Raw genomic sequence first — 24,017 nt, 5'->3', positions numbered from 1 at the left:
AATAGAGGACACAGAGACCAATCCACAAAATTACAACTATCTTATATTTGATAAAGGTGCTAAAAGCATGCAATGGAGGAAGGATAGCATCTTCAACAAATGTTGCTGGGAAAACTGGAAATTCATATGCAACAAAATGAAACTGAATCCCTTTCTCTCACCATGCACAAAAGTTAACTCAAAATGGATCAAAGATCTTGATATCAAATCAGAGACTCTGCGTCTGATAGAAGAAAATATTGGCTCCAATCTACATATTGTGGGGTCGGGCTCCAAATTCCTTAATAGGACACCCGTAGCATAAGAGTTAATAACAAGAATCAACAAATGGGACTTACTCAAACTAAAAAGTTTTTTCTCAGCAAGAGAAACAATAAGAGAGGTAAATAGGGAGCCTACATCCTGGGAACAAATCTTTACTCCTCACACTTCAGATAGAGCCCTAATATCCAGAGTATACAAAGAACTCAAAAAATTAAACAATAAGAAAACAAATAACCCAATCAACAAATGGGCCAAGGACCTGAACAGACACTTCTCAGAGGAGGACATACAATCAATCAACAAGTACATGAAAAAATGCTCACCATCTCTAGCAGTCAGAGAAATGCAAATCAAAACCACCCTAAGATACCATCTCACTCCAGTAAGATTGGCAGCCATTATGAAGTCAAACAACAACAAGTGCTGGAGAGGATGTGGGGAAAAGGGTACACTTGTACATTGCTGGTGGGACTGCAAATTGGTGCGGCCAATTTGGAAAGCAGTATGGAGATTCCTGGGAAAGCTGGGAATGGAACCACCATTTGACCCAGCTATTCCCCTTCTTGGTCTATTCCCTAAAGACCTAAAAAGAGCATACTACAGGGATACTGCTACATCGATGTTCATAGCAGCACAATTCACAATAGCTAGACTGTGGAACCAACCTAGATGCCCTTCAATAGATGAATGGATAAAAAAAAAATGTGGCATTTATACACAATGGAATATTACTCTGTACTAAAAAATGACAAAATAATGGAATTTGCAGGGAAATGGATGGCATTAGAGCAGATTATGCTAAGTGAAGCTAGCCAATCCCTAAAAAACAAATGCCAAATGTCTTCTATGATATAAGGAGAACAACTAAGAACAGAGCAGGGAGGAAGAGCATGAGAAGAAGATTAACAATAAACAGGGACGAGAGGTGGGAGGGAAAGGGAGAGAGAAGGGAAATTGCATGGAAATGGAAGGAGACCCTCATTATTATACTGTTATACTGGAAGTGAGGGGAAAGGGAAAAAAAACAAGGGGGAGAAATGAATTACAGTAGATGGGGTAGAGAGAGAAGATGGGAGGGGTGGGGAGGGGGGATAATAGAGGATAGGAAAGGCAGCAGAACACATCAGACACTAGTATGGCAGTATGTAAAACAGTGGATGTGTAACCGATGTGATTCTGCAATCTGTATAAGGGGTAAAAAAGGGAGTTCATAACCCACTTGAATCAAATGTATGAAATATGATATGTCAAGAACTATGTAATGTTTTGAACAACCAATAATAAAAATTTTAAAAAAATAAAAAATAAATAAAATTAAAAAAATAAAATTCTAACAGAGGGCTGGAATGTAGCTCAGTGGTAGTGTATCTGCTTAGCATAAGCAAGGACCTGAGTTCAATTCCCAGTACCACAAAAAAGAAAAAGAATGTCCTAACAGATTTTTTTAAATAAAAAGAGCAGAACAATGGTACTTCCCAAATACATATTAACATTGGACTTAAAACTTGCTAAATTCTTATAGCATTCTGCTGTACGATTAAATTCATTTTATTCTCAAGTAACACCCTCTATATGGTGCACTTAAAATTGTTTAGTAATTGTCTACTCTCAAATTCAAGTAAGATGACATCATACACACTTAATTCTGTATTGTATATGTAACACATATGTTGTAACTTCTTGTCTTTATCTCTCCTATGTCCGAGAAATCTCCAGATGCTTTTTAGTCTCACAACGTTAGGTAGAGTATATTTTCATTAGCTAGAATTCATTTTTCTTTTTCCTTAAAGCTTATGAGAAAGGGGCTGGGGTTGTGGCTCAGTGAGAGCGCTTGCCTTGCACATGTGAGGCACTGGGTTTGATTCTCAGTACCACATAAAAATAAACAAACAAAAAATATTGTGTGCCATTTATAATTTTAAAAATTTTTTTAAATATTTTTTTAAAAAGCTTCTAAGGACAATTTTTGTTTCAGTAGATTTAATTAATTTTACTCCTAAAGGATGATGAATACCCCAATATTTTATTTCTATCTAAAATTACAAATGATAAATCATAAATGTGTGTGTGTATGTGTGTGTATACAAAATAAAGTAGTTGCACAGCTACATGAAAAGCTGAAGAAGATAATGCACTTCTTTAGAGTATGGAAAGGAGTTAGTCCGGAAACTGCTTTAGGCACACACATAAGTATCTCGACTCATTGAATACTAGGCTTTTGAAAGCTGATAAAAGATTATTTTAAGACATTATAATTAAAGAAAAAAATAATACTTTTGTCACCTAGGATAAAGGGGTGTAAGGAAGCACATTTATGCAAATTAAATTAATGCACACAGATAGCTATTTTCCAAGTTAAGGATGTCGAGTCATCCATGAAAGAGACACATTGAAGACAGCAAGCAGAAAATGAAAAGAATATGGACTACTTTCAAAAATGGCAAAGAGAAAAACAGAATGTGAAAGCAGTTAGAAACAATCTTGCTTACTGTATCATATAGTCTAGATAACCAAATCTGAATGCTGACAAGCTACATGTATCCATAAGAAATCCTAAATACACAATTCACACCTTGACTTTACATTCTTAAGTTTTCCTTTTGCTATCGTTCTTGCAAGTATTTTTAAAATAGTAGTAAGATGTTACTATATAACTTACTTGAGTGAGAAATAAAAGAACAAAACCAAAGAAAGTGGCTGACTACGTTAAACTAAACCTTCAGCTTCTGTCAAACAATAATTTCTTCCAATATCATTCCCTTTACCAGGACTTGAAACCAATTTTCTCCACTATTGCCATTCAGACACAAAAATTAATTTACTCCAAAGTAGAATTTTATTCCATCCTATTATATTCCAACTGTTAACTGGGTAAACACTTTGAAATTATTACTACAAATATTTTTAAAGAGTACATAATATCAATATTTAAATTCTGGATTGAAATCAAAAGCAGAGATGTTAGAAGAAAAGAGTAGCTAAACCAAAATGATTTGACAAATACAAAATCATTAATACTTTTTAAATGTAACTACAAAAGTACACATAAACTAGAAAAATGCCATATTCTTATGCAAAAATATAAAAATATTTTTATATCTTAAATATATAAAAGGGAGATATTTTCATGCATGGCTTGTTTTTTTTAGCAGTACCCACAAAAAAGGTAAAAAGAAATAGTTATGTTTCTGTTATGTAAATAAGTATTTTTTTTTACATTGGCAAAGGCACAACTGAATAATTCAATGGGACAAACATCAGGAAGACCAAGATGGGTAAGGGTTAAAATAATCTATTTTCTATAACCAATACCTGATTCTTACTTCCACTTTCTATTAATAAGGTTTTGTTATTCTTGTGTGTATTTTTTAATGACAGTAATGTTACATATGTAACTTGCCTGAGTGAGAAATGAAAGGAACAGAACCAAAAGGATCTTCTGGAGGATGATTATGTGGAGCAGAAAGTGGTTCTATATTCTTATCTGAGGATGCTCTCTCCTCGAGCCTATCTGTAAAAATAAGACGAAACAAAACAAAAAAAATAAAACAAAACAAAAATGGTCTTTAAATTAAAAGTGATATACTTCTGTATAAATAAAAGCAAAAATCAAAGTAACAGCTTTTTGGAAAATATTAGATTCAGAGTTCCATTATTCTAAGTATTAAAACGTAGTCCTGAATTTAATACATATTTGTTGCTACAAAAGCAAATTTCACAATATAATCAGTGCTAGGTTACACTAAAATACAATTAACCTAATAGGTTAGTTAGGTTCAGTTAAATATTACTTGATGACTATTTATAACATATTAAATCTAAATTTGAACCCTACTTATTAAAGAAAGGAAAACTTTCTTCAAATAAATATGGGAAAAAAACATCACAAATGATCATTCATCATAAAAACAGGAAATCCTATTTCTTGATAGCAATAAATTAATTCCCTATATTTTATTACTCATTTCTCATTTGTTTTACTATCAAATCATTTACCCACACACATAACATGGAGATGCAAAAACACAGATAAGAAGTTTATTTATTCATTCAACAAATATTTGAGCATCTAATATGTGCCAAGCACTGTTCCAGACAATTGGTACATAACATAAAACAAAGATCCTGTCTTCATGTAGTCTATGTTGGTGTGAAAAAAATTAATAAGCAATGAGATAATAAATATATGTAGTATGCTTAAAATGAATAAAGTTATAAAGAAAAAATGTAGTACAGAATAAAAGGAATTAAAGAAGTGGGCATTAATAAATAGACTGATTCTAATAGTTATTTAGGTAAGAAATATCTTACAGGCTAAGGAGTGAATACCTGGGGAAAGAACACATAGGAAGAATTAGAGCTGAAACAAACTCAAAGGCAGAAGCAGGCCTGGCGTGTTTGAGGAAGAGCTGTTACGTTTTCATTCCCTAGAAATGATTATCTTTTCGCAGCTCTCAAACTTTCCACATAGCAGATCCTTATATCAATTAGAAACTTCCAGACTTTTGTAGGATGTCTCTTTCCTCTGATTCTTAGCAATCAAAATTATATTACTTGAGACTCACTCAGGTAGATATTTTGGCATTCCTGGGACTAGACCTTTGGTCCATATCCTTCAATGAAGTTCAATTCATATTTAGGTTGGCCTAATTTCAAAAATTCTTTGTGTAATTATTTTGGTTTCAATAGAATCCTAAAGGACTGCAGAGTGTGGAAGGGGAATCCAAACAGATATGAAACTCCTTAAAATAACTTGTACTTTAGAGAGAAGCAGAAAGTACCAAGGTAAAGCAGTATCCCCTATAATAATACTTCTGAAACGTAATGTGCATTGCAATCATCCGGGGATTTGTTAAAATGCAGCTTCTGGTTCCACAGGTATAGAGTGCATTCTGAGATTTTGCACCTCAACAAGTTCCAAGGTAGTATTGATATCACTGGTCCAAGGAGTACACTCTTGACAAAGCAAGACCCTGGAGCACATCTTTATTCTGAATTTATTAATTACTCCTATGGACTACTAATTGCCTTTAGGACAGTGGATACAACTGCCAGCTTTTACAGCAAAGACAAACTCTGCAACATCCACATGGCACTATGGATTTAAATTTTTATTTAAAATTTTGTTGAAGCTCTAATGTTTTGTTGAGGTGTGAGGCACTGATAAAGAGTTGCTGAACACATCTGACAATTGATTGCAGAACAAACAAAACTTCCTAAAATGCTACTCTTCAATTCCAATACTGAAATGGATAACAGAGAAATATTAGGCATTAATTTTAAAGATATTAACCATATATTCAATTTAGGAAACCAGTAACAAATGTTCATTGAACCATTGACTTTGCTGTCAAAAACAACTATTAAAGAGAAGGTAGTCTCATATCTCTTTCTGAAAAAGTAAGGTTGGAGAATAATTTATATAATGAAGGGTTCCTCACCTATTGTGAGATGCCACAATTAGACTTTAAGGACCATCCTATGATTCACAGTGATTACCTATGGATACCCATGTTTTTTGTTTTTTGTTTTTTTAAGTTAGGCCCTGAATGTACTTACAGAATAACTATATACCAGGGAATTATGCCTTGTATCAGAATTCTCCTAGACTCCCCATTCTTCTCCATCTCCCAGATTCTAGTATCTAAAACTAAGGACAAAGGAAATAGGGAGTGGGAAAACACAAATGGGGGAGACTAATTCAAAATGATAGCAATAGCATAGCAATACAATAGCAATATCCAAGAGCCCTCTAAAAAGCAAGATTAAGAGTATTAGGTATTTATTTAAATCTGAATTAGGACCAGACTTTAACCATAAACCATCTACATCATGATTTGAAGACTGCTACATAAAATGCAATTACTAACCATACCCACAACCTAATGAGTCAGATAAATTATAAGTAGGAACGTGGGAATCTGCATTTTAACATAGTCACCAAATTTATAAACCACTACTATACCAATAGTTTCCAGGTTATAAAACTGCAAAATAACTACTAAGGCTCTTTGAATATTTATGCATTTGGTATATTATTTCCATCAAACTTTGGTAAGTTCATGGTAAATATACAAATAGTATCATGCAGTTAAGACAAGAGTACAAACATTATCACACAGGGATAAACTAATTTTTATATAGAAGTCACCACAAATAAAAAATATGGAAGACATGGTTCTATGAAAAGTTCATTTATCCAGTTATTTTAAAACCGAAATCAAAATAAATTTATAATAAAATAAATCATGTTCTTAGTGTTCCACAAAACAGAATCACTTTTAATGGAATATTTTTAATCATTTAAGGTTTCTAAAATTTACATGACAATCTGAGACCCAGAACAAAAAAATACAAATATACATATTAATTTTTAACAATCAATTATCTATAAATAAAAAATAAAATGGTTATATAAAGCTACTTTTCAAATACAGTCACCCCTAAAATGTATTTAACTATCATTTTTAAATGATTAGTTTTCTTTAACATAGATCAAAGCTTGAGTTCAATTTGGCCAATATAAGAAACTTACCTCCTTCTGCCTTCCAAAAAAAAATAAACTGTATTCACCAAAATAATTTAAGAATTTTAATTGATACAGATGGAAAAAATATAGGACTTAAAACTCCTAAAAGCAAAGTATATTCTACAATATCACCATAAAATTAAAATAATCTAAAAAATGAATTGTGCTGCTTATATGGATAATGTCCTACAGGGCCCAAACGTCAATGAATAAGATTTTTTAAAAGAGCAGTCTCAATGTAATACTAATATTCTAATATACCTGAAAAGTTGTGTGAGAGTTAATGTTTTAAAAGAAACTAATTATAGACTCACAAATTTTATTCTGTGGCTTCATAGATAAAACATATTCAGAAGTACTGAAAAGCAATCACAGTATTTAGCATCTTCTATTCTTCCTTTCAGTTATTTTTATGAACTTTCAAATAAAAACAAATAAATCAACCAAAAAATGTTTCATTAAATATTATCCTTAACATTTACACCTACACAACTATGTGAACAAGTGCAAGTCGAAATTTCCCCAAACACCTGTATTTTGTTTAATTACTGCTTAATATGTTAAATACTATGACAATTAGGTTTCTGAAGTTTGCATACCAAATCCAGACATTTTGGTACAAAAAACAGATAGAAGCTTAAATTTTTTTTAAATTATTTATTTGTTTATTTACTTCACGCTAAAGATTGAACCCAGGGGCACTTAATCACTGAGCCACATCCCCAGCCCTTTTTTGTATATATTTTATTTGGAGAAAGGGTGTCATTAAGTTGCTTAGGGCCTCACTAAATTGCTGAGGATGGCTTTGAACTTCTGATCCTCCTACCTCAGCCTCTCAAGCCACAGGGATTACAGGCATGTGCCACAGCACCCGGCTTAAATTTTTAATAAATATTGAGACAAGCTTTATTACTAAAGCTTAATCTTGATTTAATGTATTGCTCTTAAGAACCAGTAAAGCTTCTGAACCATAAATAACATTCATTTACACTGAAAGTAAAAGACTAGTTTCTTTCATGTTAAATCCCTTTGCCTCCTATACAGAATCAATTGTTTTTCTGAAAATCACTAAAAAGAATTGTTACCAATTGCTAATATTTTAGAATTTTCAAAATATTAATATGTTCTTAAAATTACCTTCTTGATAATACCTCAAAAAAAATACTTCCTAGACAGCATATCCTTTGTCTTTCATTAAGGAAATAACCCCAAATGTGAAAGTATTATTCTGACTGATTGCAACCATTACATCATTACATGGGCAATGCCTGTACTTTAAGGACCATATAAAGATTTCCAGCCTCTCAATTCAAAGCATTTCATAAACAAAAAATAAACTAATTTAGAATAATATTGGAAAATTATTAACAAATTAACAAATTAATATTTATACCAAGGAAAAAAGGTACAAACATCCTATTTGGCATTTCAAATACATCAATATTGTATTTATTCATTTTTGAAAAGGTTGTTAGGGACAGAAGAAACCAACCAATAATGACAAACATCAAGTTTCACTGCAGTTACCCTTGCAGTGAAATTCTTAAGGTTCTAGTAGAGGCCATTTGCCTATCAGTATAATTTAAGCCCTATCAAAAAGATGAAATATTAGACACATGACAGCTTCTATTTAAAGAGACAATTAAAATGACTATGACTGAATATTAAAATCATAAGCAGAAATGTTTCAATACTATATTCTATACATTACTGATTTCTTAATAAATTTTATAAAAGATGTTTCTCCTTCTTTGGACCCCCAAAGAGAAAAGTAGATTTTTTTCTATCTGTTTCCTTGCTGTCACTGTCCCTTTTGTTGTTGACATGTCTGTCCACAAATCCCTTTTCTACTTTGATTTTTAAGTGACCAACTAAGAAACTTAATAATTTAGATATAATTTTTAAATGCCAGTTGAAAGTCAAAAAACCTGTAAGTCAGAGCCTAAAGAAATATACAGAAGGCAAGGAAAGGGAAAGTGCATTTATCAACTGGGTGCCCAGACTCTTTTTAAGACATTATTTCATTTAATTCTTCTGACAACCCTGAGTGAAGTACCATTAAGTGAAACTGATACCTGGCTATGTGATTTTACTGAGTTTCCTACTAGTAAATACATTGTCAGGTATTAGAATTTGTATTTTCTGGTATAAATGTGCTGAATTAAATAAGTACAAAGGCCTGTAGCAATGATTTCTGTAGATGAGGTACCATTGAGATATTTTTCCAAATGACAGAGGTTATTCCAAGTCTGACCTGCAAAAAAAGTTCCTCCTGAACTTTCAATTGGAACCTAATATCTTTCTACAGTTAATACTGCAATAAAATTTGAACTGTCTTTGGTATACATATGTGCACAAGCACACACACATATTACCTGATCTTCAAATTTAAAAATAAATAACTAGTTCAAAAATTTAAAGTTAAACCCAATTCTTTATGAAAGAACACATATAGGTATATTCATATACCATTCCTGCCTATGCCAAACAAAAGTTAGGTGTCATTACAAATTCTCAGGAGCATAGAACAGCATACTCTGTAAGGTAAAAAATGAGAATTTTTTCCTATTCTGTTATTTTAAAAGGGGGTTTATTCACCCAAGGAGTAGCAAATACTGATTTAGCAAAACCTTATTAGAACACATCAAAATTAAAACCTTTTGCTTTTAAAAAAATCCTATACATTATAATAATTGGGCTACTCTCTATCATCTCTCCAAAAGAGATACTTTATTTCCTTTTTTAAAACCTTGTTTTGGGGGTCACTCAACACAAATTCTAGGAAAAATACCAAACAAAAAGTTGTGGTTTAAAAAGATTTTTTTTTTAATGATGTAAGATTGGTTTTACCCAAGTTAACAAACCTTTGATAAGGCCTCAGAACTCATTTATATATCTACATTTAATCATCAATTAAATTTCCATTATATATTACCAATATGTAAAATACAAATTTAAATCCTAAACAACTATTATTACATGAATGCAAGGCATTTATAAAGTGTACATAAAATATATACTAATTTGGAACAAAGCATTTCAATCTATTAAATTTATTCATAACACTGGTTACCTAAATAATATAGAAACTAGGAACTGGGAACAATTTCAACCTTTTCACATACAAAAAGGAAAACACACTTGTGTGTGTGCAGTGCACACACATAACGCACAAGCCTCAGAAATCTGAAAATTATCTACATCCTCCAGAAGTGAGTTTTTTGTTCCTGTTTTGCAAACCTGAAAACATCCTACAACTTTCTTCCCCGCCAAAAAAAATGTGTGTGTGTGTGTGTGTGTGTGTGTGTGTATGGTGAAGCTTCACATATATATTAGGTAGTTTAAGAAAAGGCAATGATTTCAAGTAAAAACATTGAGATATCTGATTTACAGTGAAAAAAAATTTATTTAACTTTTGCCATATCAGGACAACAAAGCAGCCCTTTTATGTCACCACTCATTAAAAGGGCATTACAAAACATTAACATAATGTAGTAACTAGCCCATGTTTTCTTTCAGGCATTTTCAAAGGGCATCTCAGACCCACAATATTTTCTATTAAGTGTGCAAAAAAACAGAGCTCCAAAATGATTAGTAAGGCAAGATACTAATGTCTCCCTTTTTATTTCAACATTAAATTTCCATCTTTTGGAGTTGTTCTGAATTTAACATTCACAGTTATGCAGTTTTTTAAAGTGTTAATATCAGAATACTTTCAGCAATCTTGGGTTTTGAATAGCTACTATAAAGCAATAAATCCCTAATGTGCATAATATAGTTTGATAGTGTATATGAAAGAAGATGGCCTGAATTTTGCCCTCAAATGCACAAAAAGAATTTAATGTACACCACCTCAAAACAGTCTTTGGCCTTGCTGAAAAATTATGGAGCTGTTATTTTACTGTGAAGCAAAATAAGCCTTCAAGTGTCCCTTACTTGATCTTAGAAGGTCAAATTCTCTGTCCAACAGTTCCTCTTCTGTTAACTTGGAGAAATTATCCTCTCCAAAAGGATTCCACCCTGACATATCAGGTGGGTTACTGATGTTCTTCTGATTTGTAAAATTTGCAACTGCCTCTTTCTCAGCAACTGGCCTATTATAATAATTGAGAGAGGAAAAGAAAGAAAATGAGAATTTAAAAAATTTCACATTGCCCCAGTTTGTATTTTATAAATGCTTAGAAAACCATACAATTTTATTGCAGTTGAGATGGCAGGTTAAGGGTATGGGATCTGAAACACCTCTATAAGGCAGACTAGTTCCATAATCCATAAGGCACACTAGCTCTATAATCACCTACAAAAGGTACATAACGTATTCCTTAACCCCTCTATGCTTCAGCTTTCTCATCTATTGGAAAGGAGTGACAGTATCTACTTCAAAGCATTTCTGAAGAAATTAAATGATTTAATACACATATAAAGAGAACAGGTCTGGTAAAGAAAACCAAGCAGTCAATAAATGAGTTATTATTCTTACAGTGAACAAGTTGGAAAGTGACAATCTGTTACCATACCAAGCAGTATCACTCCAAAATTACTTCAGAATAACTGTATAGTGATCATGTCCTGGTTATGTGGAAACACCACAATAATTTAACTACAAACAAAAGATGAATTTTAGGATTGCCTTACTAATAAATTAGCTAAAGTTGAAAGAAAGTTATTCTGTAAATATGTAATTATTCATGGTGTTTAAAGTACCTAAAGTCTGGGGCTGGGGAGATGGCTTTTTGGTAGCTTGCTTAGCATATACAAGGCCCTGAGTTCAATACTTAGATTGCAAATATCAGTCAAACAATCATTAAATACAAAACTATCGAGTCAGGAGCCTAAGACCACTGATTCTATGCAATTTGCCAGATAGGCCTCTTGGTTTTTAAGGGAAAATGTAAGTCTAAAGACTTCTTAAGAATCCCTGGGTACCTCTCCCTCAACCAGCCTGGAAATACAGCACAGGAATGAGGCAATTTAACAAATCTATCAAATTCCTTACATAATTCAGATCTAAACCCTTTAATATTGACAATGGAGAGAAAGTCTCTATGTTTAAACAAGTATCTCCATTTTGCAAGCCTTGACTCATCCCTTTGAATTTACTTTCCCTTTGGCAGCTCAATGTCCTTGCCACCACATAGGTCCTAGAAGGTAAAAGTCAGCAAAAGACATCCATTTAATCCCTTAGTCCAAGCCCCCTCAGAATATCTGTGCCAAGAATAGAATATTTAAACAATTATTGAAGGCTAGAGGATAAGAAAAGAAAATAAACTATAAGTACACTTGCTTAGTAAACAGAACCTAGATATTGCCAAGGCCTAAAAATCTGCCTCCATGTGACAAAATTCCATCTTTATTCCAAAACTGTTTTCAAGGACTTTCAGAGTCCTTAACACAGATCAGAGAAAGGGAAATTCAAAGAACAACATTTTCCCTCCTATAAATTTCTTTCAGAGCCTTTTGACTTCCTATTTGAATCACTCCTCCAATTCCTATGATGAATCCTGGCAGACTGTACTCAATAGGGTATGTTACCTTAACCTACAGCTTACCTACAGTTCAAAGACACATTAAACTATGTCTACCAGCACTGGGAATATAGATTATTGGTAGAGTCTAGCATGCCCAAGGTCCTGGGTTCAGTCCCCAAGAAAAAATAAAAATAAACACAAACACACACATGTTCTCTGATATTCCTCCCTACAAGAATAAAATCTAATTCTGCTCTTTGTTTTTTCCTAGTCTAATTACAATTTTTACTTTTCCAAATAGCACTTTTCTTTATTAATATTATAAATAATAAAATCATGTAACACTAAGTAGAAGTACTAAAATGTAAATTATGAAATGCAAGTAATAATTTAATAAATTTCCAAAAATGACATACCTGGAAATAAGTCCCCAGTAATAAGAATGGAATAATTTTTCTTATTAAAAATAGGATAGGGATTAATGGGCTATAGTATGTCTGAGGCCCTTGGTTCAATCTCCAGTACCAATAAATAAATAAATGGATATTGTGCTCTATATTCCTTAAGATATTGATGAAAGTAATGTATCAATTACATGACTGCTTTTTTTTTAACTTTTGGTGTTAACTAGCATCAAAATATTAATTAATCTAGTGAAATTAGTTGGAAAGTACAAAAGATATTAAGCTGAATTACTACAGTATTCCCTACTTTAATCTTATCTTTTAGTAATACTGCTCATGGAATCATAGTTATAATACGTATTTTCCCCTAATTTTTGTTTAATTACTAAAATTTTTAAAACTTGGTTTATCACCAAAATCATCTTGCATACCCAAGGTTGGGAAACACTGGATTCAGTATCTTCAAATGCATATAGGACTTATTTTATTCCCTCTCCAATGGAGCTGTGTACTACTGGATGGGAACATGGAGCAGGAAAGGGCTGATTATTTAATAGGTAGAAACAATTATATACTATAGCCACTAGAGCTTAGGAATACAGAACTTCCTATAGGAAGCTACATTTGTTTGGTGCCTCAATGTTCCTTCATCGATATTATTATACTACTTGATATCAGGTTAATTTTGAGTATAACATCTTCTCTAGCAATTTTAAAAGAGCTCTGTAAGCAGATGTTCCTGCTTATCAGTGGAAGGTGACAACTGTTTGTCTCTAAATATTATCTTAGAATGATTTTCCCCTTCTCCCCAAATCTAAAATTCCTCCTCTTCTACTGTGTTAACTTATCTTTGGTATGAATATCAAATAATATTTCAATAAGTTAAAATAAACATCCTCTACATATACATTATCTTATATCTTATAATTGCCCTATTATATTAACTATCATATTAACTAATATAATTGCCCTAGTATATTAGTTATCTGTCTCTACATGGTAAATTACACAAAACTTAATAGTTTAAAACAACAACAAACATTTATTATCTTATACCCTTTCTCCAGTGAAAAATATAGGAGTGATTTAGCTGAAAGGCTGTTATGACTGAGTCTGCATTGGCTGGTGCTGAATGATCTGTTTACAGGATGGCTCACTAACCTGACTTTGTACAGGAGGCCTCAGTCCCCTGCCACAACGATTCTAATTAATACAATAGCTTCGTCAGTATCTTAAACTATACAATATCAAGCAGAATATCCTATTTTTAATATGGAAAAGAATTCCATTCTTATCATCACTATGGGGGGACTAATTATGCAAATTTATTAGATTACTACTTGTATTTCATAGTTTATATTTTATTGATTCTAATTAGTTTAGAATATCATAGCATATGCTTTAATTTTACTATTTACAATCCAATTAATTTATTCAAGAAAAAATGCTTTGTGAGAAAGAAAAACCTATAACTAGAGTAAGCTAATGACAAATAATGATTTGTACATTTAAGTTCTGCTCTCGACTTAAGACAAATCTGTCCTATTTCATATACTCAAGTTTTGTTTTAGGAAAGCACTTCATTAAATTCATTTTTCCCCTCTCCTTCCCTATTTCCCCCTAATCAATAATTTATCACTATTGCTTTTTTCTTTCTCTCTCTCTCTTATCTCATACACACACAGAAGTTGGGAATTGTTCTATAGTAAACTGTGTACTTTCACACTCTTTTGAGATACACACAGTACAATTATGCTACCAATGTTACTGCTTCTCATGCCCAATTCCCAGTTGATGCTTGTGGAGACCTTTTCCCAGCCAATGTTTTAAATCCTGCATTCACTAGAAAAATACTTGCCTAGCACTATAAGAGGAGTCCATTATGGTTCCAACCTGAGCTGGAAGTGACGAAGTGTAGGAAACTAAGGCTGGTGAAAACTCTTGAGGGGAAGTAAGATATTCAGGTGATGCCTGCTGTTGGGATTGCTGATGTTGAGCTAGCATCTGCTGCTGCAAGAAAGTCTGCTGATACTGCTGCATCTGAAACAAGAATGATATTACATAAATCAATGCTCAAGTCAATAAAGTACTATCAGCATTGTTTTTGTTTACTATCCTTCTTTCTTTTTACTTTGGTGACAAAAGCAGAAACCTAGAAAATAATGAATTTTATTTGAAGGAACAGCTCTCTTACTAGAAAACTACAGCAGGAGGAATTTTACCTATTTAAGAATTTGTGAATCTAAGCTCACTTGGCCAGATTCAAAAATTCTCCCTTAAATATTTTAAGAAAAAGACAAGAGAGTGTCTTAGTCAGTAGAATGCTGGTGCTGTAAAAAGTCAAACTATTCTCTGAATCAAATGTTCTTTCCCTTTGAATTTCATTTTTATTCAACTGACACGGAATGAAAGAGACACGTGGCAAAGATCACGTAAAAGATCATTTCCCTTAAACTATAAGAGAAGTATGTTGTCTGTCAATTACAATGTGCCATACACTTGGGAGCCACAGTTCAAAATAGTTTATGACTACTTGAGAACATACACCTGTCTTCAATAAAATACATGTCAATTAAATAATCTGAACTGGTTCTGGATTATTAAATTCTGAGTAACCCCATTAACACTGTGAATTCCAACATTATAATGCATATCCAGAAAGAAATCTCTAGAAATTATGTAACATTTTACCATTGGAGGATACTGTGATGCAGGAGGTTGCGGTTGATACACTGAATGCATTAAAAATTGTTGCTGGAGTAAATGTTGTTGATGCATTGCATGCTGATACTATAAGATAAAAATAAATAAATAATCAATATTATCCATGCATTTTTTATGCCAGAGTCCTTTACTTAAATATTCATTTTACCATATCAGTAGTCTAAACTCCAGTACAAAATAGCTGTAGAGTGACTATAATTTACATATGCTTATTAGAATTGGTTTTAAGATTGTCAACAAAATACAACAGAGATTCAACTAAAACCATATGCAGTATAATTTAAGAATGCCTGCAAGAATGCCAATGCTAAACATTTTTATCATCTTTTCCCAGTTGACAAATTCCCCTGAAGTGACTTGTGACCAGGACCCATTACAGAAAATCCCCACTCTTCTCCACCTCCTCTTCAGTAGTGTCTTCGGCCATCCCATAACACCATTTACTTATTACCCTCCACTCTGGCTATATCAATCATAATTAGAGAAAAGTGACACCCATGAAAAATGTCATGAATGTAATTGGATCAAAAAATAGTTTAGGAAATCAAAGTGATGATGGTAATAGTAGTTCAATTTAAAAGTTTAATGAAACTAGAAATCTATTGGTTCTGATGAGATGAAGGACATTTTTTTCCTTACGTCCTTTCAATTCTAAATGCTTCCTCTTACCCCTATACCAACCTCGTCAAAAAAAAAGGAAGAAAGAAAAGAAAAGAAAAGAAAAAAAAAAGAATTTAAAAATTTAATACAATGGTACTTTTGGAAAGAACAATAACACATTGTCTACAATAGTCTGTGAACTCAAAACAAGACCTCAGATAATATTCATTACCAATCACAATGCTTATTCCTGAATACTAACTGAACATTCTCTGCTTCATTAGGCCCTGATGCAACCTGTTTTAATAAGGTATCCTTAAGTAGCTCATCAAATGCAAATTAACTACATATTCTTTAATAATCAGGAAATTAAAGAACATGTTTACTTGAATCTAGTTCAAGATGCCCATAATACAAAAAAGCAATTCAATGATTTTTCAACTGCTACATGATTTCACAATTCTACTTCCAGATCTAAACTAGTAAAAGAACTACCTGCTGCATATAAGCATCCTGAAGTAGCTGATGTTGCTGCTGCTGCTGGTGAGGGTGATGATGCTGTAAATGAAATTGCTGTAATCTCCAATCTCCCTGTTGTAGTTGTTGAAGTACTCTATGCTGCTGTGGAGGATGCTGTGGGGGCCCCTGACCCAATAAGATTTCAGGGTCATTTCCAGGTCTCAGTGATCCTATGATAGATTTCCAAAACTTACATTTACAAACTAATAATTTTCAATAAATGGCTATATTTCAATAATTATTTAACTAAGGCAGTTATATTCTTATTTAAGAGAAACTTCCATATGCACTTTGTCTGACGGAATTATTTCCTGGAACTTTAAGAGCCCAAAGTCATCAACTACAACCCAAATGATTTAGAATGTTAGAAACATTTTGTGTTTTAAGTTTCATCTCTCCATGAACACACCAAGAAAAAGTTTATTCTACATATCTCAAAATATCATGTACTATTATGACTATGTTCCCTTGCCAATAGAATTCTATCAGTTCAGAATGTCATTTTACACCAATTGAAATTCATATCCTTCAAACTTGAAGTCAAACATTGAATGGCTTAAACTCATCAATCAAAAGAAACAGACTGGCAGACTGTATAAAAGAACAAGATCCAACAATATGCTGTCTCCAAGAGACTCACCTCATAAGCAAAGATATCCATAGATTGAAGATAAAAGGATAGGAAAAAAATATATCATTTACATGGATCTCATTAACAAGCAGAGGTTTCTATCCTCATATCAGATACAGTGAACTTCAAACCAAAGTTAATCCAAAGGGACAAATAAGGGCATTTCATATGTGTAAGGAAATTACACATCAACAAGATATAACAATCGTAAATATTTATGCCCCAAACCAAAGAGCATCTATCTACATACATTAAACAAACCCTGCTTAATTTCGGAATCAAATAGACCACAACACAGTAACACTGAGTGACTTTAACACAACTCTCTCACCACTGGATAGATCCACCAAACAAAAACAAATTTAAAAAGCTATAGAACTAAAAAATACAATCAATAATTTAGACTTATCAGATACATATAGACTATTTCATCTATCAATGACTGAATACACTTTCTTCTCAGCAGCACACGGATCCTTCTCTAAAATAAACCATATCTTGGGCCACAAAGCAATTTTCAGCAAATACTGGAGAGAGAGGGGAGGAGGGGAGGGAGGGAGAAACCTTGCATTCTATCAGACCATAATGGAACGAAATTAGAAATCAATGATAAAATAAAAAAATAAAAGCTACTCTAATACCTGGAGACTAAATAATATGCTATTAAGTGACCAATAGATAGCTGAAGAAATCAGGGCTGATATAAAAAAATACTTAGAGATACATGAGAAAAGCAACACAACATTTCAAAATCTTTGGGACATTATGAAGGTGGTTTTAAGAGGAAAGTTTGCATTGCACTCATTCATTAAAAGAATAGAAAGTCACCAAATAAATAACATCTCTAGAAAGGGAATAAATCAACACCAAAAGCAGTAGAAGAGAGGAAATAATTAAATCAGAGCCAAAATCAATGAAACTGAAACAAAAAAAAAAAAAAATCAAAAAAACGTTGGTTCTTTGAAAAAATAAATAAAATTCATAAACCTTTAGCCAAGCTAACAAAGAGAAAAAGAATAAAACTCAAATTAATATATTTTTAAAAAGTGATAAAAAGGAAACATTACCACAGACACTACTGAAATACAGACAATAAATCAGAACTATTTTGAAAATTTATACTCCATTCAAATAGAAAATCTTGAAGACATCAATAAGTTTCCACAAAAATATGACCCACCCAAATTCAATTAGGAGAGCATACAAAATTTAAATAGATAAATTTCAAGCAATGAAACTGAAAATACCATCAAAAGCTTACCAATAAGAGAAGCCCAGGACTAGACCTTCCAAGAAAAACTAACACCAATCCTCCTCCAATTATTTCATAAAATAGAAAAGGAGGGAACCCTTCCAAAGCATCATCCTGATACCAAAACCAGACAAAATACATCAAGGATAGAAAACTTCAGAACAATATCCCTGATGAATACAGATGCAAAAATTCTTAATAAAATGCTGGCAAATCACATACAAAACATTAAAAAAGACAGTGCACCATGATGAAGTGAGGTTCATCCCAGGGATGCAAGGTTGGTTCAATATATGGAAATCAATAAACATAATTCATCACATCAATACACTTAAAGACAAGAATCACATGATTTTTCTCAATATATGCAGAAAAGGCACTTCACAAAATACAGAATCCATTTATGTTCAAAATAGTAAAAAAACTAGTGAGTAATATGAAGGTACGTCAACATTCTAAAAACTGTATATATTAAACCCAAGGCCAACATCATTCGAAATGGAGAAAAATTTAAAGCATCTGCTCAACACAGTCCTTGAAACCCTAGCCAGAGCAAGTAGACAAAAGAAAGAAATTAAAGGGGTACAAATAGGAAAAGAAGAGTTCAAACTACCCCTACTTGCCAATGACATGATTCTATATTTAGCAGACCAAAAAATTCCACCAGAAAACTTTCAGAACTCATAAATGAATTCAGCTAAGTAGTAGGATATAAAATTAATATAAGTCAATTGTGTTCCTATGCATCAGCAATGAATCAGCTGAAAGAGAAATTAGAAAAACTATTCCATTCACATTAGCCTCAAAAAAAAATCATAAAATTATTGGGAATATATCTAACAAAAGAGGTAAAATACCTCTACAATGAAAACTACAGAACATTAAAGAAAGAAATTGAAAAAGACCTTAGAAGATAAAGAGATCTCCCACATTCATGGATAGGCACAATTCATATTGTCAAATGGCCCTACTACCAAAAGCACTATGCTGATTTAATGCAATTCCTATTAAAATTCCAATGATGTTCTTCATAGAAATAGAAAATACAGTCGTAAAACTCATTTGGAAAAACAAGAGGCCCAGAATAGCCAAAGCAATCCTTAGCAAGAAAAGTAAAGCAGGAAGCATCACAATACCACATCTTCAATTATACTGTGGATCCAAAGTAAGAAAAACAGCATAGTATTGGCACCAAAACAGACATGAAAGAATAGAAAACACAAAGACAAACCCACATTGAAAAATGATCCTATACTAGACAAAGGTGCCATAAACATACAATGGAGGAAAGATAGCCTCTTCAACACATAGTGCTGGGAAAACTAGAAATCCATATGTAGCACAAAACTCAACTCAATGTGGATCAAGAACGTAGATGTTAGACCAGAGATCTGAACCCACTAGAAGAGAAAGTAGGCCCAACTCTCCATCATACCAGTTTGGGAACCAAATTCCTCAATAAGACTCCTAAAGCACAAGAAGTGAAAGTGAGAATCAATAAACGGAATGGTATCAAACTAAAAACCTTCTTCATTGCAAAGGAAACAATCAAGAATATGAAGGGAGACCCTACAGAATGGGAGAAAAATCTTTGCCACCTGCACTTCAGATAGAGCATTAATCTCTTGGATATATAATGAACTCAAAAACATTGAAAAAAATAAAATAAAATAACCCAACCAATAAATGGGCAAAGGAACTGAACAGGCACTTCCCAGAAAAAATATGAATGTTCAACAATATGAAAAAATGTTCAACATCTCTAGCAATTAGAGAAATGCATATTAGAAGTATGCTGTGATTCTATATCATTCCAGTCAGAATGGCAATTATCAAAAACACAAGTAACGATAAATGTTGGCAAGAATGTTGGGAAAAAGGTTCACTCATGCATTGGTGGTGAGACTGAGAATTGGTGCCACTACTCTGGAAAGCAGTAATGGGAATTCCTCAGAAAACTTGGACTGGAACCACCATTTGACCCAGTTATCCCACTCTTTGGCATATACACAAAAGACTTAAAACCAGCATACTACAGTGATGCAGCCAAATCAATGTTTATAGCAGCTAAATTCACAATAGCTAAGCTATGGAACCAACCTGGGTGCCCTTCAACAGATGAATGGATAAAGAAAATGTGGTATACACAATGGAATATTACTCAACAATAAAGAAGAATGGAATTATGATATTTGCAAGTGAATGGATGGAACTGGGCACTATCGTGCTAAATAAAATAAGCCAGTCCCAAAAAACCAAAGGCCAAATGTTTTCTATGACATGTAGATGCTAACACATAGTAAGTCAGGTAAGGGACCAACAGAAGTTCACTGAATTAGACAAAGGAAAATTCATTGCCATGGGCACCCTCACCAAAGGCTTAAAAAGCAATGGGTCCATTCAAACATGATCCAGAACCTCTAAAACTACAAGTCATAACAAACCCTTTCTCTTATTTAGTTAGTTATCTCAGGTATTTTGTTATGGTGAGGGAAGCCTGACTAAAATAACTGTTCAATTCCAAGGCAGAAAAGGGTAGAATACGAAGAGAGAAGGATTCTTTTTCATCAGTTAATATATTCAAACTTCCTCAGGCCTAAGTCCAGAACTTCCATGAAAAGAGCTTTCTATTTCTAATTCTTCTAATTTTAAGAAAAATTCAGGTCTATGTTTTTCTTGAAAATATTTATAAAAATTTAAGGAAGAAAATGAAGATGACAATTACACACCATCCAGACCAAATTACCGTTGATCTTTTAAATGTTATTTCTTTCCAATGGAAAGAGAATTAAAAGTTACACTCCTAAACTATGCATTCATTTTTCAAAGCTGTGAAGTCCAGCTGGAGAAGGCTCATATGGGAGTCCAATCATAAACCAAGGATCTTCATGTAAGGACTGTGAGATCACTTCTCACCTCACAAACTGACTTTTCTTTAGTATCATCAGGCAGCAGAAAGCCCTTGATCCTCCATCCAAAGTCATAGAGCACCAGAGAATCCACAAACAACATTACAATTTTACATGAAAACAACTGTTTCTTCAAGTACATCATAATCATTCACACTATAATTCCCCATTTTGCAAATGATGAAACAAAGACTCAGATAAGTTAAGTGAATCTGCTAACAAATCAAATAAAAATAAAGACAGAGAAACTCTGAATATACAATTAAAATTGATCTAATATATAATTTGTATAACAAGACACAGATCACACATTCTCTATTTTATACATAAACTGAAGCAGGTATATGGTCACCAAACTAAAAAGTGGTAGTTAATTCATTTTCAAAGGCAAAATTCATTCTTCTCTCCAACTCTATTCCTATCTCCCACAAAACACAGGCTACATAACAGTTGTCAAGGTCTTATTTTGACCACTGATTCAGCCTAGTACCTAAGACATAGTAGGTCTTCATTATATATCTCTTGATTTAATCATTAAACACAGGCCAAGATCTTGGCTACAAAGCAATAAACCCAAGATAAAATAAACACAGTCTTGCCTACAGAGCAATAAACTTTAACCACAAATATTATTCCTACTGAAAATTTAACAACTGCCCCTGGAATAACTTAAAGATCAAGAGAAATTCGTATTTGAATTTTTTTTAATTTTTAAAGAGATGACAATACAACATAGCAAAATCTATAAAACAAAACACTGGCAGTACTCAAGAAAAAAAAAATTAGCCTTAAATGTATACAAGAAAACTGAAAAATAAAATAACCAAATGAAAATAAGTCCAAGAATGTAGAAGGATTGAATTAATGACAAGGTATAAAATAATAAAAAAAAAAAGAAACCACAACATGAAATTAATAAATAAAACCAAAAGCTAGTCATTGGCTCTTTGAAAAGACCAACAGGGCTGGGGACGTAGATAAGTGTTAGAGCACTTACCTAGCCTGTGCAAAGCCCGTGCATCCCCAGTACCAAAAAGAAAAGAAAGAAAAGGTAAGAAAGGAAGAAATGAAATGATTAATAAAAAGAGGTAAAGCTCTAGGCAACTCTCACCAAATAAACATTAGAAGTGAGGGATCAACATACTACAGACTTAAAGTAATTAAAAGACATTAAAAAATTGCTATCTATAATTTTATCTAAATTTGAAAATCTAAATAAATTGGACAATTTAAATATATATGTAAATTATAACAAATGGTGAAAAATTATAGTAAATCAATGAAAATTAAAGGAACTGAAAATGTGATCAAAATTTTACCTCTAGGTACAGAGAATGTAGCTCAATGGTATAGCACTTGCAAGGCATGTGCAAGGCCCCGAGTTCAATCGCCAGCACCACAAAAATAATTTAAAAGTAAAATAAATTCTAGCTTTTTAAACAGTAACAATTCATTTAAGTTCACTCAGTTCTAATACATTTTGAAGAAACAATACCTCTTTTTCAGAAAATCATTTAAAAACATAAAGGAAAGGATCCAACACAAGGCCAACAGTTTACCCAAAGAATAAAAGTATGGTTTATCCCATTTAGGCAAAAAGGCTTTACTATCCAAAAATGTAATAACATAATAAATAACACATCAAAGGAGAAAATAATACCATTTATCAACAGATATTGGAGGGGAGAAAAGTAATTCATTCCTAACTCTAAAAAAAAAAAACTATAAGCTAGGAATAAAGAAAAACTTCATCTACCAGACTTTGAAAATAAATAAATAACAGAAACACAGGGAAGACATAAAACCTGGAGCATTCTTATTAAAAGAGAATGACAAGAATGTAAACTATCAACATTGCTATTTAATATTAAGGGAATTTAATTTATCTAGTGCTATAAAAGAAAACAGTAAATGTATAAATAATCATAAGAAAAAGGCAAATCATTATCAAAAAGGGATTCTCCCTCTCAAAAAAATTCAAGATCAGCAACTAAAATCTATTAGAATTAATAAAAGAATTAGTAACATGGATGAGTATAATGATCAAAAATTAAAACGTGAATTTCCTCCAAATTCAGTATGTCATTAGGTTTAAATAATATTTAAAAATTATATTTTGTAATTTGAGAGGTTTTCTTTAAAATTCATACAGAAGAAAATTTTAGAGAAGGATGTTAGTCTACTTGTCTGATTAGACTTATCAAAACTAGAAAGTTGTGGAAGAGGCATTAAAAAAACAATTCAATGATACAGTGTTGAGAGCCCTGTATGAACTATGGATATTATTTGAGCCATTAAGGCAGGGAAGCTGTTTTTCTAGGAACTCCTGGATGAAATTTCCCAGATCACACTGGTGCCCTGCTTTAGCTTAGAGCACTACTACCAATGGGCGTAGTCTACCAAGCACCAAACAACCTGTTGACTGCAAGATCCCTGCCACATTGAAACCTTATCCCTGCCGTTGATGTACTTCCCCCCTTAAATAAAGAATTGGGGCCTTTTTCAGTTGTTCAGTTCCAGTTCCTATCAGGGCTGGAAGACTCATCAGGTGCCTCCGTTTTAAATCTAACTTCTGGTTTTGTCTTCATTTCTTGCTGATTATTTCAGACTTTTTATTTTCCCAGATGGCTTGTACCTCCAAGCAGGATTCTACTCTACCGGGGTACTGGTTACACTGATAGTACAGTATAGAGGGAAAGGAAACAATATGGAAAGTT

General features: G+C 32.6%; 1 protein-coding gene across 2 annotated transcripts in view; it reads right to left on the bottom strand.

The window, feature by feature from the left end:
* Positions 1 to 24,017, bottom strand: part of Bmp2k (BMP2 inducible kinase) — a 130,070-nt gene that overhangs the window by 25,926 nt on the left and 80,127 nt on the right. Inside the window, exons 11-15 of one of the 2 annotated variants that reach the window (XM_027939775.3) lie at positions 16,485 to 16,678; positions 15,357 to 15,455; positions 14,524 to 14,705; positions 10,730 to 10,887; positions 3,665 to 3,775 (exon numbers count right to left, since the gene is read on the bottom strand). In XM_027939775.3, coding sequence (XP_027795576.1) covers positions 3,665 to 3,775; positions 10,730 to 10,887; positions 14,524 to 14,705; positions 15,357 to 15,455; positions 16,485 to 16,678 — 744 coding nt within the window. The remainder of the gene's footprint in view (positions 1 to 3,664; positions 3,776 to 10,729; positions 10,888 to 14,523; positions 14,706 to 15,356; positions 15,456 to 16,484; positions 16,679 to 24,017) is intronic. The other variant, XM_071614357.1, reaches the window with a different exon arrangement.

Source organism: Marmota flaviventris, chromosome 7, assembly GCF_047511675.1.
Source record: "Marmota flaviventris isolate mMarFla1 chromosome 7, mMarFla1.hap1, whole genome shotgun sequence".
In the NCBI taxonomy this organism is placed as follows: domain Eukaryota; kingdom Metazoa; phylum Chordata; class Mammalia; order Rodentia; family Sciuridae; genus Marmota; species Marmota flaviventris.
The sequence above is the reverse complement of the archived record's forward strand: the minus strand, read 5'-3'. Positions and strand labels throughout refer to the sequence as shown.